The sequence below is a fragment of the Protopterus annectens genome, chromosome 8.part0 (genome assembly GCF_019279795.1).
Source record: "Protopterus annectens isolate FY-2018-M chromosome 8.part0, PAN1.0, whole genome shotgun sequence".
Lineage (NCBI taxonomy): Eukaryota > Metazoa > Chordata > Ceratodontiformes > Protopteridae > Protopterus > Protopterus annectens.
Window position 1 is genome coordinate 1,409,543,089 of NC_056741.1, and position 18,856 is coordinate 1,409,561,944.

Here is an 18,856-nt window from a genome sequence, read left to right on the forward strand (position 1 = left end):
CAATAGTCAGGACTGCAGCAATGGAATCCTCGAACATCTACATTTATGGTAGGTACAAAACTGTACTTTGCCTTGCACACAAATCCTTTATGTCCAAAGTGGTAAATGAACTATTCTTAAACCAGTCCATCCACTTAACTACCTTCTTCCCAACTCCAACCAACAATGCAGAGAGGATCCTTCATTCTCTGGATGTACACAGACAGTTAAAATTCTATTTAGACAAGACTAAGTCCTTCAGAAAGTCTGGCCAGCTCTTTTTATCTCCTTTCACCCCAGGGCTCTGGGCAAGGCAGTCTCCAAACAAACCATTTCCTGTTGGATCAGGAAATCTATTCTTTTTGTTCACACCATGGCAAAATCTTACCTCAGGGTGTAAGAGCATGGCTACCTCCAAGACCTTTCTCAAAGGCCTGGACACAGCTTCCATCCTGGAAGCAGCTACCTGGTCTACGGTTCACAGCTTCACCAAACACTACAAATTAGACCAAGTCTCCAGGGCCAGGCCAGGCTTTGCTAGAGCAATCTTACAAAGGATTCCTGGAGTCCTCTACCTCTGCCTCCTGCCATTACTCTTCCTAAGCTGTGGTACTCTCCCACACCAATGAATACTGCAACATTGGAATAGAAGGACGTATAATAGTTGTGTAAAATCTTACCATAACCATAGATGTCCTTCTCTTCCATGTTGCAGTATTTCTTCCCACCCTCCATACGCCCTATTCTTCTCTTACTGCAGGGTCTGGCCTCTGGCCACTGCTTCCACTCCAGTAGGATTATCTGTTCAGCCTTACAATGACATTTGTTCCTTTTGTTGGCATCTTGTTCTCCTGACAGGCCACTCCTCTGGGCTTCAGGTTCTGAGGTTTGTGCATACAGACGTCACATTTAAGGTCCCTAGTTTATGGCCCTACGTATGACATCCCACACACCCACAGCAGCCAAGCAAAAACTTTTGTGTAGGAGTCTGTCAGATCACCTGAGGCATAAAATACCACACCAATGAATACTGCAACATGGACGAGAAGGACATCTGTGGTTATGGTAAGATTTTACACAACTATTCCTTGTTAAAGCTTGGGAGCTATATGCAATTGTTATGGAAGTCTGATGTATGACTGTTAATGTGATTGGTGTTGCCACAATACCCAAAGGCTACTCACTGAAAGCCCCAACCAGTTGAAATGCACATATGCTGCTCTTCTGTGCCTTATGGTTACTGAATGTGTCACACAGCAAGTGGCAGCCCAGTGTCAGTTCTGTGGACACCATTTGGGTTGTGGTGATATGTGTATTGTAGTACACACATGAAGCACAATATCATCTGCTGCATTGTGGATGTGTGGGAAGGGTACACACGTTGGGCAGGGGTATGCAAACGAGAGTAACTGCATTGTACAGCACCCTGTTACAAGACAGCAGTCTGTTATTGGGGATGTTTGCAGTCACTTGTGGTGGATATGTATGGGAATGGGTACTCACCCACATGATCACATGGAATGCAGTGTTTCACTTCCACTACACTGGAATACACAGCATGTGATTTCAGACTTATGTGCACCTCAGCCAGGTGGGACTTTTAACATGTGTCTTTAATCTACTGTGGCCGTGGCTATCATGCCAATGGCCAGACATCAAAATTCCGGTTGTTTTTAATTCTTTTACATATGTATTTTTGTTTTACAAATTTTACTTGAAAATGGACTAATGCCAGAGAACAAAAGGTGTAGCCGTGAAATAAAATGAAGTATAGGGAGGGTGTATTACAGTAGGTGGGTGAAGATTCATGATGATTTTTTTGTTTTGACAGATGGAGCAGCGATGCGAGCTGGTGTGCAGACAGGGGATCGCATTATCAAGGTGAGTAACTGCCTTTTTTTTTTTTTATTGGCTTCTGGTGACTGATCCAGTTATAGCTGCCTGAACAGTTTTTCTGGCAGAACTTTCTTTAATTTTACTACTTTGAATGTTAGAGAGGGACAAGACCAATGAACAAGTATTTCAGCAAGCAGCAGAGGACGTGAGTTTGAATCTGCATGATGTACAAAGTATTCCACTGATGCATTTCATACTGGCATCCACCTCAGCGGGCATTTTTGTTTCTTGCATATTCATGATCTGTTTTTGGATGTCCTCTTGATGGGGTCTCTATGTATTCCGTCTGCCACCTTCATTTTGTGTGCTGTTTTCATTCACTTTGATAAAGGCTGAAAACTCATCCTGCTGGCACACGCTGTGACATTATATGTAATGCACACATCCCCTTCTCTGTTTGCCAGTTATTTTCTACCACTTGCACAGATTAGGTTTAGAAGCTCGTTTTTTTATGCGTAATACTTAAAAGCCTTCAGTGTTGCATTGACAAGGCCATGAGGCAAGACGTGCAGTGGCATGATCTCCTTTACATGGGCAAAGAGGCTAATGATTGCTGCACAAGATAACTGACTGACTACATACGCATGCCAATTTTCAAAGTTTATAGAAAAAATGTGAGAAATGGACCAACGCAAGTTCTGTAATACAAGAATAGAAACAGTTGCACATCTTGTTGCCGATTGAAATACACTTACAATGAGAGTTTGTATACAGAAAGTCACAGCAGTATGCAAGTCTGTTGCATGGGGGTTATACAAACACTGCAACATACAAGTAGTTAATTTTAGCAACATGATTCACATTATTAAAATGATAGAGTTCAAATCATATGGGGCATTATAGTACCAACAGTTAAACTAGAAGCAAGAAAACTTGGTATAGCAGTCCAGAAAAACAAGGATGAAAGTGGCATTAATCATTGAACTAGCTATGCTCAGTTATTATAGGGTCATACAAACTGAGAGAGACAACAACGTAAAATACCAGGATTTGGTTGCAGAAACTAGAATAATGTGGTATAAAGACACACAAACAGCTCCAGTAGTAGTGCAGGAGCAACAGTGCTTATAAAAAAATTATTTTGATGTGGACTTCAACATTCTACCAGTACACGTAACTCCATATGAATTGCTGAAGGAAGCAATTATGGGAACATTGTGGTGGCTGGGAGGCACAGTATTAGCTAACATCAGACTAAGCCTGAAGCATTACCATTTTTTCCGACTCTAATCTTGCCTTGAGTCAGGAATGTGATTCATTCCTGTTGCCATATTAGAAACTCAAAACATTTGGAGAAATTAAAAAAAATAAAAAATCATAATGTGAAGCATTTCAGCTAGCCAATTAGATTGAGAGGAAAAGCTTTTGTCTTGACTTTCCACTTCTAAGATGGTGACAATTGTAAGTGTCTGCTACAGATGGGAGGGTCCTTCGGATGAGCCTAGGCTATAGTAGAAGACAAAAGATGTGGAAGGTATACCTCGAGGGTATATTTTTCTTCCTGATGGTTTTGTGAACCTAATATGTTGCCTGTCACTGTCACAGCTAATGAGGTTGAACTTTCACCTCTTGCATTTTTTGTGTGATGTTAAGGGGCTTTTGCCAAGTTCATCCACAGCAACCACCTGCTGTTACTTTTTGGTGTTTCTGCATTGCTGTTTTCCCAGTCCAAGTTACGGAGCTCCATAATGACCAACTTGTCCATGGTCAATGATCCCTCAAGTTTACTGGCCAGTGCTCAATCAGGGACTCTCCACAGGCCTTTCCACAAGTCCAGCAGGGTTCAGTGGCTTATGCTGAATACAGTTCATCAGGTTCTCCTGCACTGGGGCTCAAAGGATAGGCCTCAGTGTCCTGCAGCATTGTTACAGTTGTCTGGATTTGTTGTCTTGGTTCTGGGAGCGTACTCTCAGGAAGTATGGGCTGATGCCTGTTTTGGGGCTGTGTCTTTTTTGTTCGACTGTTGACAAATTCCTGAAATAACAGTTCCCCTTTGATTGACATTTGGAACTCGCTTGTTGCATTTTTAATGCCACATATCTATGAACTGCTGGATCTGAGAGAAGAACTGCTGGAGCTGAGAGACATTCTTCCTTGCCCACTGTGCAGAAGGAAGATGAATGTGAGAGAGTACCAGGAGGCACCTGTTTCAGTGACATATAAGGACAGTGACGCTTCTCTTCTTTAGAGCTGTCTCCTGAATGATTCCTCCTTTGGAGAAATCATGAAGCTGATGAGGTTGTCTCAGATGACGTGTCACTGCTATGCTTTGTCCACAGGAGTATCTTAAGTTTTTGAGAGTTAGAAAAAACCTTGTTCCTTCCTTCCTGTGTTGCATGTTCTCAAATATGACATATTTGGCCTTGCTGTATGATGGCTGCTTGAATAACACACTGAAAACTCTTAAGTATGAAAATCAGTGTTGTTGTTGGTCTTTTGGCTTTTTCCCGGTAAGGGGTCACCACAGCGGAACTCCGGTCTGCTAATGATTGGCAGTAGATTTTTGTGAAACGCTGAGGTGCCAGCTCGATGCCCAACCTTCAACGAAGGCATGCCCATTTACGCACGCATGTCTTTCGAACGCTACCCAACCGCGGGGAGGACATGCAGACTCCACACAGAAGGCACTCCCAAGCCAAGTCGAATGGGAGAACCTCTTGCTGTGAGGTAACAACGCTACCGCTGTACCACCGCGGAATAATAAATTAACAAAAAAATCAAAATACAAAAACGTTATTGTTACTATTTTAAGAAATAATCATCTCTAGCATGAGAATATAAAAGGTTGGATGTTTTCTAAGTGGGGAAAAATAGTTCAGCCCAAAAGCAGAGAAACATTCACTATGAAGAACGCCAAGGTTAAGGCACAAGAAGCTGACTAGACTTCAGTTCCTGGATTACAGACTGCTTCTAATACTTTGGAAGTAATAACAGACCAAATGCATGCTAAAGTGGGGCAGTTGAGGTGTACATTAAAATAAGAAATGTAAGACTGGAGGAGATCAAGGAAGCTGTAAACAAACATTCGGCTAACTTGGTAAAACTTCAAAAGTCAGAAGTTGAAATGAAAGGAGGAGTGGTAGACTATGAGGTCACCCATTAAGATATAAAATAGAAGACAGATGAATTGGTGGACTGGTTGAAAAGTGAAAATTCAGTATACTCTTATGTTCCTGAATAAACAAAATTATAGCATTAGTTTTATGAATACTCTAATCAGTGCTTGGAGTGTATTCCTTAGCAGGAGCTCTGGATTTAGAAAGCACATACTGTTTGTTTCCAGTTTAGCCACAAGAAAACTAAGGCCAATATTGCCAAGGTCACAAACCTAGTAGTGTAAGGAGTTATTGCCTTCTAAAATGAGGCAACAAAGAAACATTTAGAAAACAACCGATGTCCTCCTATTCTCATGTTGCAGTATTCCGAGTCTTGGATTTTTCTCTCTTGCTACCCAAATGTCTGGCCAGTATACAAAAACTTGTAGTCACTGCTGAGTATGTGGGACCTCTGATGTTGTCTAAGGGAACATGGGCCATAAAAGTGATGTCTGCAAGTACCAGACCTCAGAACTTCTCTGCTGCCAGTCGAACGTCAGCTGTTCCTGCCATATCGGCCATCAGATCGAAATCCCCTGTTGGGGGATGTTTTGTTTGTTTTGCTCATTGCATGTGTGTGTAGATTCATGTTATCCAGGAAGGGAAAGTGTAGGTGCAGTCATCAGATTCCCCCATAAAGACGCCCACAAGTTTTGCTTTTTTGTTTTTGTTTAGGGCCTACGCACAATCATAAGTTCTGCTATATCTGCCAGGCCTTTGTTCCAAAAATGCTACGCAGCCATGTGCACGCATTAAACATTTATCTTGAGAATCAGTGCCTTAAACACTTAGCTTTAGGTATGGAGGGGGCTGTCCGGTCAGCCCGTCTAACCACCCAAGAAAAAGGGCAAGGTTTCTAGGCCTGAAGCCATAGCTGTATTCCTCCATCTGATGTCCCTCCTGTGGCTGACAGCCTGGAGGAACGATTGGTCACTGCTGATATGGGTAGTGCGGGCACCGCAGTGGAAGCCACAGAACCCAGAGTGGAAGGCACGTCCTCGGAGGTAATGCAGACGTCCGCTACCAACAGCAAAGGGGAACCTCTGCTTATCCCAGCTGCCCAGATGGATCCATCCACTACTTCACAGATTTCTGAATCCAGGCCTACTTTGGCTCCAGTGCCCGCTAGGCCTTCCCTCAAATGGAAAGAAAAGAAAGCATTTTCTCCCATAGTAGAGAGATAACCTGATTGGCAGACTTTTTCTCAAAGCCTTTTTAATGCCTTCATGGCTCTGAGGCCTACTACACCCTTAGCCTCCTCTGTGGCTCCTTTTGTGATGAACCCTGGACCTCTGACCTTGGATACTTTCCAAGCTGAAGCTGAGGAATCCGCTGACTCTTCCTCAAAGGATTCCCCATCTTATGTCTCCCAAATGCCATCTCCTTTTGGCAATGCCTCACATGAGGAAGAATCGGCAGAAATATTTTGTGGGTGAGGATCTCACCTTTGGGGAGACCATCTCAAAGATGAAGGAACATTTCCAATGGGACTCCTCTGAAGTGACAGACGTTCAGAAAGGATACTATGAATGTCTTCAAATGGACTCCACTGCCCCTTCAGCTATTTCCCCCAGTACTTCTGGCATTCATGGATGTTTTTTCATGCAGCATCAATTGATCCATATTCCCAGCGTCCTGCACCACAAAAGCCTGATAGATTCTACAAGGTCCTTGAGGGAGCCAAATTCTTTAAGTGCCCTGCAGCACACCCTGGCACTGCATCACTGTCAGCTGATAAGGCATCTAAGCTCCTTCCATCCTCATCACTTCTCTCCACAGACAAACACAGCAAGGCCATGTACCGCCTTGGGAAAAAGGTTTATACCTCATCCCCCTTGGCATTCAGGTCAATCAAACCCACCTGTCCAAATATGCTCTAGCCATTTTAGGACAAGCCAGTAAACTTTTGAGTGAAATCCCTGACTCTCCTGCCAAGACTCAGATATCCAGCCTTGTATCTCTGTTCTCCTCTTGGGTCACAAGGCACTCCATTAAGGGCAGTTATGCAGCTGAAGCTTCTGCTAGGTGTGCAGAATCTGCCTCTGCCTCTGTCCTAACAAGATATTCCTGGCTAAGGTTACAGCCCCTACCTCATGACATTAGGGCAAACCTTTTGGATGCGCCTCTTGATAACTCTTCCCTTTTTGGAACAAAGTTGGCTGAGTTATTCAAAACTCTGCAACAGAAGGGGAAGGAGTTACAAGACCTCAAGCACCTCTTTGTTTATCCTATCCCCACAGAAACTACCCTTCAAAAACCCAATTCATCAGGAAACACTCTCCTCCTCCTCTTTCCAGGGGCAGAAAGACTGCCAGGAAGCAGACAACACCCTCCAGGCCTGCCCAGACTCCTGCCCATAAGCCTCAATTTCAAGACAGGACAGGTAGTTTGCGACTACCTGCCATTCCTGAAACAATTTCTCGACTCCATTCCCCTATCCCCAAGACTCTCTGTCTCCCTGCTTGGAAAAACATCGCAGACAGGTGGGTTTTGTCTGTCATAGAAATGTTATTTTATGACCTGGATCACAGCCCCTTTTATGAGGGGGTTTCCACAGCCCCCCAAAGAACAGCTTCCATTATTTCAACAGGTTATAGACTGCCTTATTGCCCAGGGAACAATTCAACCTGTCCCTATGACAGAAAAGGGAAAGGGTTTTCTACTCGAGACTCTTCCTAGTCCAAAGAAAAGATTATCCCTGGAGACCAATCCTAGATCTTTACCACCTCAGTCATTTTCTGCATGTGCCCACCTTTCGAATGCTCCCTCTGCAGACCCTCTTCTCCTCCTTGATTTTCCCTCAGGGGTTCTTGTCCACCTTGGACATCAAGGATGCCTACCTGCACATCCCCATAAGGCCTAACTACAGGAAGTACCTGCTGTTCTCTGTAGCCTCCTTATATTTTCAATTCTGTGCCTTGCCTTTCTGACTTTCAAGGGTCTTTACCAAGTGCTTGGCACCAGTGGTGCCATTCTGCAGGACCCAAGGGATTCACATTTTCCCTTATCTAGACAGCCTTCTCATCCAGGCAGACTGCAAAGACACCCTGCTACACCATCTGCAAACAGTAATATCATTCCTGCAAGCACTGGGCTTCAAGATAAGTTACCCCAAGTCCAACCTGACCTCCTCTCAGGACCAGATATTCCTGGGGTGCAGGATAAGGACAGATGTCATGAGGGCCTTTCTGCCACCCCAAAAGGTGGAAAGCTTAATGCAGTACCTGCTCACTGTCCTTCAGGACACAGATTCTACTGCTAGGCAGTACCTCAGACTCCTGGGTCATATGGCATCCACCATTCCTATGTTATCATTGGCAAGGCTCTAAATGAGAAAGCTACAGTGGTACCTGAGGTCTATTTGTGCACTCCACACTCACCCTCTAAAGTACAAAATCCTCTTCCTACCTCCCCTCAAGAAGGAGATTCAGTGGTGGTTGGGTCAAGTGAACTGCAACCCAGTACACCGCTTACAGGCTTCCTTGCCAGTGCAGGAGATGCACATGAATGCCTTCAATCTGGGCTGCAGAGCAGCCATGGGTTTCCTAAGAGTCCAGGGGACTTGGCTGGACTCAGTCAAACAGGAACATATCAGTATTGGAGAGATGAGAGAAATTCTGTTGACCCTGAAGTCCTTCCAACATGCATTGAAGCAGGGCCCACTAAAATTGTTTAGACAACACTACAGTACTGTGGTATGTGAAGAATTAGGGAGGAACAAAATCCTACTAGCTATGCAGACTAGCTCTTCAAGTGTGGGAGCTTGCTATGAAAGAGGGAGTCGCAGTACAGGGAGTTTGTATCTCTTCAGAGCAGAATACTCAGACAGACACACTAAGCAAGACCATGTCACAGTCCCACAAATGGATACTCCACAGGGGTGGGCTCTTGGACATAGTCCACAAATGGGGTGCACCTCAGATAGATATGTTTGCCTCTCCTGTGAACAGACAACTTCCATCCTTTTGCACCAGGCTGCCCAGTACTCTGGCAAGAGCAATGGCTGCCTTCTCAATCTCTTGGAGGGGGATGTTTCTGTATGCATTTGCCCTTTCCCAGTTCTGTAGAATATCTTACTGAAAATCCAGCAGGACAAACCAAAAATCTTGTTGGTGATGCCCTTTCAGCCAAGACGGCACTGATTCCCCCTCCTCCTGAATTTAACAGGGGCAATCACCATGTTACCTCAGAGTGGGCCTTCTCACACAAGAAAGGATCCCTAATCCAGCCCCAACTACAATCTCTGAACCTTACCCTGTGGGTGATAGAATTCTGATTCCTTACAGACACCTCTACAATGAGGACATGCTCCCAGTCCTGCAAGGAGGCCAGGAAACCTAATACTAGGAGATCTTGTATGTCTAAATTGGAAAGATTCTCTATATGGTGTCTACAAAGACAGTTGAACCTTTTCCAGGGTGATGTCCCTTTGGTACTGTCGTAACTGTGTGAACTCTTGCAGACAGGGTTGGCATACTCCTCTGTTAAAGCCCACCTTGCTGCTATTTCAGCTTGTCTGCCTCTGGATCCTTGGCTTCTTGATTGCCTGCAAAGTTATTCCTAAAGGGTGTGCTGCATCTCAGGCCCCCAGGAAACCTATCCAACTACCCTGGGACCTGAATTATGTCTTGGAGAAGCTCACGGTGGCCCCCTTTGAACCAACTTTAAAGGCCTCTCTTAAACTTTGCACTTGGAAAACAGTACTCCTAGTAGCCTTGACATCAGCTAGAAGAGCATCAGAGTTACAGGCCTTCATGACCATCCCTCCTTTCCTCATCTTCCACAAAGACAGGGTAACCCTTAGGACCAATCCTTCCTTCATACCTAAGGTGGTCAATAAGCTATCCTTAAACCAGGCTATTCATCTTCCCACCTTTGTTTGCCCATCCTCAGAGTGACATTGTGTGTCTTGCATTCCCTTGATGTGCATAGACAGCTTAGGTTTAACCTAGACAAGACCAAATCTCTCAGAAAAACAGACCAGTTGTTAGTCTCCTTTCACCCCAGGGCCCCGAGGAAAGCAGTGACGAATCAGACAATTTCAGCCTGGATTTCCAGAGCAGTTTCCTTCTGCTGTGCATACCATGGGATATCTTTGGGGTTCAAAATTAAAGCACACACTACTAGGGGCATGACTTCATCTGGAGCTTTCTTTAAAGGATTTGACACTGCCACCATTTTAGAGGCAGCTATGTGGACCTCTTTCTACAACTTTACCAAAGCACTACAAATTGGACAACATTTCCAAATCCAGGACTGGATTTAACAGGGCAATCCTACACAGATTTGTAGGAAATAGTTCCAAGCCACCACTGTCTTCTACCCAGTGAACTTTGACACTCACCCAACATTTGGAATACTGCAACATGAGAATAGAAGGAAATAGAATAGTTGTGTAAAATCTTACCATAACCATAGACGTCTTTCTCTTCTATGTTGCGGTATTCCTTCCCTCCCTCCTTCTCCTCCTCTTCCCTTGAACTGTTCCTTCTTGGATGGCAGTGTACTTGTACAGTTTTCCTGGGACTGGGGTCATACTGGGTCACTCACTTCTGAGGTCTGGTATGTGCAGGCGCCACTTTTATGGCCCACATTCCCTTAGACAACGTCTGACATCCCACGTACCCAGCAGAGACTACAAGATTTTGTACACTGGCTGGACATTCAGGTAGCAAGAAAGGAAAACCCAAGAGTTGGAATACTGCAACATGGAAGAGACATCTATAGTTATGGTAAGATTTCACACAACTATTCTTTCTTGCTGTACCAGGCAGAAAAGAAACAAATTCCTTCTGTAAAATTCTGCAGAGATGCAGGACTGAGATTCAAACTGTTATATCCAGACATTCGTAAGATTTTCTTCCCATGTACAGTTAAAGCTTTTGTGGAGGCTGAACCAATTCTAGAAGTAGATAAACTCTCATTCACCTTCCTTTTGCACAGTGGGCAAGGTTGAACCCATCTCAGATGCAGCACTTAGTCCATCTGTTGGACACCCCTGGTTTAGTTCAGTCTGCAGCCAGTAAGTGTAATTGTTGGAGGTCACAACAAGAATTTGCTAGTTAAACCCTTTCCAGCCTTAAAGAAAAAGGGTGACTTGAGGAAAAGGAGATATAGGAACTGACCCAAAAATTTAGGAAGAATCTAGATTTGAACTAGCTGCTAACAATGATGGAACTTTAAGAACTGGACAAAGATTAGTAAGGTAGTGGACTTAATGATCTAGTAGGAGAACAGCAAAGCATAAATCCCACTGGCTAAATGAGAAAGAGAAAAGAAATACATCAGTCCCACTATTGCAGAAGTGTGCAATACGAACACAGGAAATCCCCAAATAGAAATGGTGAATTGACTGACGGTAGTAAAAATCATAGTAGACTTTTTTGTAAAAATGGAAGAACTATAAACAAAAAATTCAGTTGTGTGTGGGTGCTGTTAAAATACCTATTAGAAATGGAAAAAAAATTGTTCGAAGGAAATTAAAAAGGAGACTTGTATAAAGGATGACAGATGGGAGGTAACTTTTTTTGCTTAAAAAGTGTGAAGTTCTGGTAGTCACAAAGTTGTTGTTTCAGTATACCATGTAACGTTGAAGTAGTTGCTTGAGAGAGCAGTGGTCTAAGTCCATGTGAAGTTGTTAAATAACACAAAATGTTTCACTGTGTAGAAGCTTTAAGGTTAAACTGCAAATAGATATAGAAAAGTTAGAGTAGTAGTCTATAGCAGTACTATGTAGCAGTGTTGCTGTGCGTTTTTGGTTCACTCAGGAAAGCCTAGTAGTGTCTTACTGGAACTTACTGACTAGTTCTATTCTTCCTCCTGACTCTTCTCTGTTAGATAGTTAATTTAGTCATTTGCTGGTTTTACCCTTTTTACTCCCACTGTCTGTCTGACATCAACCCCCTACCTGTTTGTTTCCCTTTATTGGGTGATGATTGAGAGGTTGGAACCATATTTCAAAACATCCGTCAGGGATGCCCTACTCCTGCTTATACCCACAAAGCACCAGGGAGAGGACATAAAATGAGGTGACCACAGGGGGTTTCTCTTCACTTCTGCAAAGGGGTATTTCACCTAGGCAGGTGTGACCCACCTCCCTGAAACACTTGGTGATTTCACTTGTCTCCACTTCAGAAGTCTCACAGCTTCATGTGCCTTCAACTACAGGTAACTGCCTCCTCCCCCTCAGGTAAAGCAAGTAGGCCACAGTCCTTTACTCCTCCCTCTTTTTGCTTGGCTGCTGTAGTGCCAGAGGTACTGATCAAACCCTGGGCACCTTGGTTGCAGTTAAGGCACCACCACTGTGCATGATTGAGACAATCATCTTGTAATACTTTACCAGAGTGACTAGCCTAAGGATACAGGGAAGAAAAGTAAACTAAAGATTGGTGTTGCCTTACTTCGTTACTGAAAAGGAAAATTGAGTAGCTTTATGAGTCATAAATGTCTACTTAAATGAGGTAGATCAGAGTTTTCTCTGTTTGGACTAAAATGCATCTGGAAAGAAGAAAATGTATGAAGTATTGCTTCAGACTGACAGAAGGGAGGAGAAACACGTGGTAGCTTAAGGTTTTCAGTTATGGGATGTCTAGACACCTTCTTTTAAAGGCTTTTCAAATGACCCAACACTTGGCTGTTAAAGGGACATTGATGGGTAAATTAACTGGTGTAAGAAAAAATAAAATGCTAACAAATGTTGACTTCCCAGATGGCTGTGCATTGAGTAACAGCTTGACTCTAACTCTCCTATTGTGAAAACAGAAATTCAACAGAGAAAACTAGTAGACTTTTGTGTTCATGGATAAATTTCAGTAACTGGCTTTTAAGTGTACTTCCTGGATGCCGGGGGAAAAAGAAATACAGAGCACCTGGAAAAAAATGAGCTACAAAAAGTGAAGAAACAACGCTGGGAAAAAGTTCTGCAGGTGTTAAGCAAAAAGTAATGCTACTTCCTGACATGACTTCCATTAACTTACAGGAAGAGATCAGACAACTGCACACAGACCTGGTTAAAATAAACAAAACACTGATGGAGTATATCAACATAAAGAACAAAAGGCTGGAAAATGGAAGAAGCTTTAAACTGATGTTCAAATGAGGTGATAAAGCTGCAACAATCAGAGGTTAAAATGAAGAAAAGGCTGGCTGAATATGACATTGCTTAGGAAGAGATGCTCAGAAAATAGAATTAGAGGATAGAGCATGTAGGGAAAACCCGGGATTTTCAGTTGTACCAGAGAAGCTGGAAGGCATAGACTCCATTAATTTTATGACGACACAAATAAGCAATTGGACTGATTTTTTTCACAGCAGGAGCTGTTAGTTGAAAGGGCACATCATGTGTATGCTCCTAACCTGACTGTGAGAAAGCAAGCTAGACCTTTTAATAGTAAAGATGCAGTCCTTCCAGCAGAAGGATTTAATTCTGACAAAACTGTGGCAGAAGGACAAAATACTAAAAGTGAGAGGCAGCAGTGTGTTTGGAGAATGATTGCTCATTGTACACCAGGCAGAAGACTAAATTCATTCCACTATTCAGAGGATGTTGAGAGACAGGTGTGTGTGATTCAAACTGCTGTACCCAGCTGTCTTCAAGGTATTCTTCCCTGGAGGGACAGAATCATTTTTTGAAGTACATGCTAAGGAGGTAATATAAAAGTTTGTCCAACAAAAAAAGCGAGCTGTGAAACACCAGGAGATTTTTCTGCTTGTTCTTCTGGTAATAAAGACAACACAGAGACTGTACCTGTGAGATCTTTTCCACTGTTTCAATGGAAAATGTTGGAGAGAAGGAAGGGAGCAAGAGAGTTGCCTAGAAGAATCAAGCGTGCATTGGAAATGAAGTCGAGACAGGATTTGGGAGCTGGAGATTAACATTAGTAATAAAATCCGTAGCTTAATGTGTGGGATAACAATGCAATAGTTATATTTTTGAAATATGACGGAACAAGGAAATCTGGAAATATTGGACTTTTTCAGAATTTGTTGGACTCGTGGGCGAGACTAAAGTATATGCACTACTTCATCATTAATGTTAGGAAAAATGCTTTGGCGAGGGGAAGAGAGGGGAGAAAGTTATGTAAGTAATGAAAATGTTTTGTTCTTAATAGTACTATTTTTGTAGGAATTGTTTTCTTTGCATGATATAAAGTAACATTTTCTCACTTATTTTAAGTGTAATGGGGATTGTAAATAGGTGCTGCTGCTATTTTCTAACTTTTTCTCCCTTCTCTCTTTTTGTTCAGTTTTAAGAAATGTACGCACTGCAGTGTTTAAAAAAAAAAAAAAAAAAAGTCTAGTTAAAAGAGCATGTCAAAAGAAAAATGAGTGTGCTTTTTCTCATTCTTGCATGGGAGAAGGACTAGATTAAGGACCTTAGAGTGATTTAGCAGCACATGTTAAGAGAAAGCAAGTAAATGAAAAAGAATATTAAATATTATGAGGCTTTTTTTCTAGCAAAATAATGTATCACTTCTGTATCTGGCCCTCATGTCACCATGGAGACAATCTGATAGAGAAATTTGTTACAGTTTGGTTGAGAGTGATTGCCTGGGAAAAAATAAGAAAAGAGAAACTGGCTAAGAGATAATGTTCTCAGAAAGCATTCAAGGGTTTTCCCAGCTGAGAGAGCTGTAAAGATAGGATAGAACTAAGTGGCACTTAGTAGAGCCTCAGGCTGCACCATGTGTGTTAGCATGGGTAGCATTTCACCTGATGTCATTTTCAATCTTCCTCGGCCTGTGGGTTTTTGATCTTACCGCTGATCTGACCTGGCCACTTGCAAAAGCTTAGGCTCCATAGCTGGAGCTCCTTTCCTACCCATAATACTTCATCCCCCTGATTACCGCAAATCTCATTTGCTGCTCTTAGGAGAAGCATTGCAGTCTGCTGACTTGAGCTCCTTGGGAGAATTTCCATCTAAGTTGGTTGATTTCTTTTACAGCCTTTATTTTTTTGCTACTCTCCCTACCTCCTAACGTGTCTTTGTAGTTTAAAAAAAGGTCTTATTTTAGTAATTTAGTGTCTGCTGGCACATATCTTTGGTGGGAGTTCTTTCCCTTTTTCTTCCTTCTCTTATTTTTGTCAAATGTATGAGAAGACTTTAGGGTTTAAAGAGTGCACTTTCTGTTGGCAAAAAATTCCCTTATCTGATTCCTACATGGAGTACATATATTGTCTCAACCATGCTCACCACAAAGCCTCCTGCTGTTTTTGCGAGGGGTTTCACCAGAGAGCACTGTCTGACAGGAGAAATAAACTCATTTTGAAGTGCATTTTACATCCTTGGGCCCAGTCTGCAGGTTGTTCTTTTTCAAGGGCTCAACCCCCTCTGAGAAACATAAAGAAGACAAGGAATGCAAAAAACATTCCCGGGGAAGTCTGCTTCCTCATCTTCGGGCAAGCCTCCAGCTAAGGCTCCTAAGGTGTCAGATCCCAGACCCTCGGATCTGAGTACGTTTGCTCAAGCCTGTCCTTGGCTCAAAGATGCCCTGCCTTTGGATCTGCTAGGATATTGTCCAGGCCACCTTCCACGGCATCATCTGTCAGGTTCTCTCATAGCCTTTCTGAATCGGAGATGAACAGATTGATGAGGCAGCTCCTTCAGATGCAGATCCAGATAGAGTATTACCAGCCCCATCACCTACCAGGACCATGGACATATAGTCACCTTTTAGACCTTTAGCTCCTTCTCTGATCTGACCTACTGCTTTGGAGCCCTTGGATCTGAATGCCAAGAGAGCAGAGGTGACAGAGCCAATAGTGGCTGTCTCTTGACTCCAGCAGCTACCCTGACTCACTCCATCCCAACTGTGTCAGGGCAGAGTGGCTCTTGGAGCCAAAGCCTCAATGTTGGTGCTGAGCGGTTGTTCTTGACTCTGATGTTTTTGCAGCCATTTCTACGCTCAGAGCTTTGGCGTTTAACAGCTTGGCCCTGGCTTCCCCCTCAAAGTGGAGGCTTAGAGGGGCTTGGGAATATTCTGCCCTGGTAGTTTTGGCTCCGGGAGGATAGTCTACAGTGTCTCCGGCCCCTTCTGCTTTCGAAGTGGTGGAGAGGATTCTCCATGACCAGGCGATCCTTGGCTCCCACTCTTTTGGATCCACTTCACCCCCTTGAAGACCATTTCTGAGACCTCACCATTGCCCTCCCTCTGGTCATTCAGTCCAGCAAAGCCTGCAAGTACTTCCACCTTTGGAACCCCAGTTCTCTTCTGTCTTCCTGGAACACCCCACTGAGGAGATTCCCTGGAAGAGAAGGTATAAAGGAGGCAACTGGATTCCCCAGAGGAATACATAACAGGAAACACCTATTTTGAGGAAGGAGTGTCCCACGATCACCAGCTGAGGGATGTCTTCTTTGGAGACTTATTGGAAATTCTGCACCAGTGATGTAGATGGTCTTCCCAAAACCCTATCGTGGAGGAAATTGTGTTTTTGGATCCAGCCCGTCAACATCTTGTGTGTCCTCCCCCTTGCTGATGCATTCATTGACTTTGTATCAGGCAGGGTGTGGAAGGGCCGGGACACTATAGAACCTATTCCTAAACATGCAGACAAAATCCTTAGTGCTCCGTCTGACCGACCCCATTGGACTAAAGGAATCCTGGTAGATGCCAGGGTTGTTACGGCAGCCACCAAGGAGGAGCTGGCCCAAGAAAGCTCCACTATCCATCCCCTTAACAGGGAGTCTTGGGCCATGGACAGATTCAACAAGAGAGTTTATGCCTCGTCTACCTTCACCTTATGAGTCTTAAACCACCTTTCTCATTTTACTAGGCTACAGTGGCATTTAATCAAAGAACTCTCTAGCCCGGTCCCAGAGTCCATGTCTGGTGAGGAAAGGAAACCCTTCTCCTCCAGACTGGCCACTCTACAGTCAGTTTCCGATGTGTCTGTGAGATTAATCTCCCATGCAGTGAAGGGGACCTCAAGGACCGCTGGTTATGACATTGCCATTAGGCGCCATGCCTGGATGCAGCATTGTGACTCTTCAGAAGCTTTTAAGGCATCTTTCATCAGTGCCCCTTTTGACCATCATTGTTTCGGCCCACTGTTAGAGACGCACTCTCCTGTAGTGAGAGAGATTGAAAGACCCCATCCGCCATCTTAATCAATTTTTCTACCCCCCAGGGATCCTTTTCCAGGAATCCTAGGGGGAGGGGGATTTTGGTTTAAGAAATCTTGCGGTCCTTTTCAGGAGTCTGAGGGGAGAGTATTCCCCTAGAGGCAGAGGAGGAAATGATTAAAATGGTAGATGCCACCCGCGCGGCAGGGGAGTATGCAAAATAGAGGGTCTCAGGATTCCTTCTCGGACAGGCCTTTCAGGTCTCCTGAAAGGTTGCCCAGTTGTCTTCCTCTGTAGGCAGTTAGGGTGTGCTTATCTTTCCAGCCAGAAGCCTGGCTTGCTATCCCAAATGATCAGTGGGTGCAAAGAATAGTATCTAGAGGATACTCCATTCCCTTTTCAAAAAATTCCCAAACCAAGACATCCTCTCCCGGGTGTTCCACCCAATAAGAGAGAGGCAGGGAGTTGGAGATCTCAAAGGTGCTTGAAAGAAGTTATCTGGAAGGTCCGTGCAGATCAACTCGTGAGGCATTTACTCAATATTCCTTTTAGTACCAAAAAAAGACAGGGGACCTCAGACCCATCTTGTATCTTACATTCCTGAACAAGTCGGTAAAGAACACGAAGTTCAGGATGGTCACAGTCTAGTCCATTGCAACCTTTCTTGAAAATGGCCTGCTGGATGTGCTCAGTAGACCTGAAGGAATGCGTACTACCACATCAAGATGGACAAGTGCTTCAGAAGGTGTCTACGCTTCAGGCTGGGAGCCAGTCATTTTCAGTTAAGATTGCTTCCCTCTGGTCTCACCACAGCCCCCAGGATGTTCACAAAATACATGGCTGTAGTTGCAGCTCATTTCAGACTGCAAGGATTCCACCTATTTCCATACCTAGAGAACTGGCTCCTAACCACTCCAACCAGGCCTCTACTCATCCAAGCCAGGGACCGTCAGTTACAACTAGCTCTTACGTTGGTCATAATCAACATGCAAAAGTCTCAGCTATGGCCATTTCAGAACATAGACTTCATAGGGGCTTGTTTGGATATGACTAAGACCTTGGCCTTCTTTACCAAGGACAGGATTTCGAACCTAAGACTACATATTGGACAGAATTTGGCAATCCTGGTTCCTCCAGTAAAACTAGTACCCAGGGTCCTGGGCTCCATGGCTGCCACCATAGCTCTGTTACCAGCAGCACGTTTACACATGAGAATTCTGGCTGACATCAAAGATTGAAACAACATGAATTTCATGAACTTTAATAGTACTTTGACTTAGGAATGGAATCCATTCCCATCATTGTATTAGAAACTCAAAAGACTTGGAGAAATTAAGTGAGAATTCTGCAGTGGCCCTTAGTCCAGTGGTTATTACATCAACACCCCTTGTCTACCCAATCAGACTATCAAGAACGTGCAATGATTCTCTCCTCTGGTGGCTTCACTCCGCAGAGGTTCTTTAAGGATGCCCCTAACCCCCCCTTTCCGAATGCCACATTGACTACGAGTGCCTCCTAGGTTGGGAGGGAGGTTATTTCCTGGATCAGATAGACTAATTCACATGGACGCCACAGGAGACCAGCCTGCACATCAATGCCCTGGAGAAGAGTGGTCCTTTTACAGTTGCAGGCATTTCACAGTTTTCTTCCCTCCAGGGACTATTGCAATACAAATGGGCAATACGTCAGTAGTGTGGCACATAAACAAGAGGGAACCAGATCCTACCCCCTGTGCTGAGAAGCAATGAGTGTGTGACAGTGGGTGATCTCTACCAACCGCTTTCTAATAGCATTGCACATTCTGGAAGGTTTGGGAAACAAA

The 18,856-nt window shown here is 43.9% G+C and overlaps 1 protein-coding gene across 2 annotated transcripts in view; it reads left to right on the plus strand.

The window, feature by feature from the left end:
- ARHGEF12 (Rho guanine nucleotide exchange factor 12) overlaps positions 1-18,856 on the plus strand; it is a 3,716,336-nt gene that overhangs the window by 703,144 nt on the left and 2,994,336 nt on the right. For both annotated transcript variants that reach the window (XM_044081016.1, XM_044081015.1), the window contains one exon: positions 1,811-1,860. In XM_044081016.1, the coding sequence (XP_043936951.1) occupies positions 1,811-1,860 (50 nt within the window). The remainder of the gene's footprint in view (positions 1-1,810; positions 1,861-18,856) is intronic.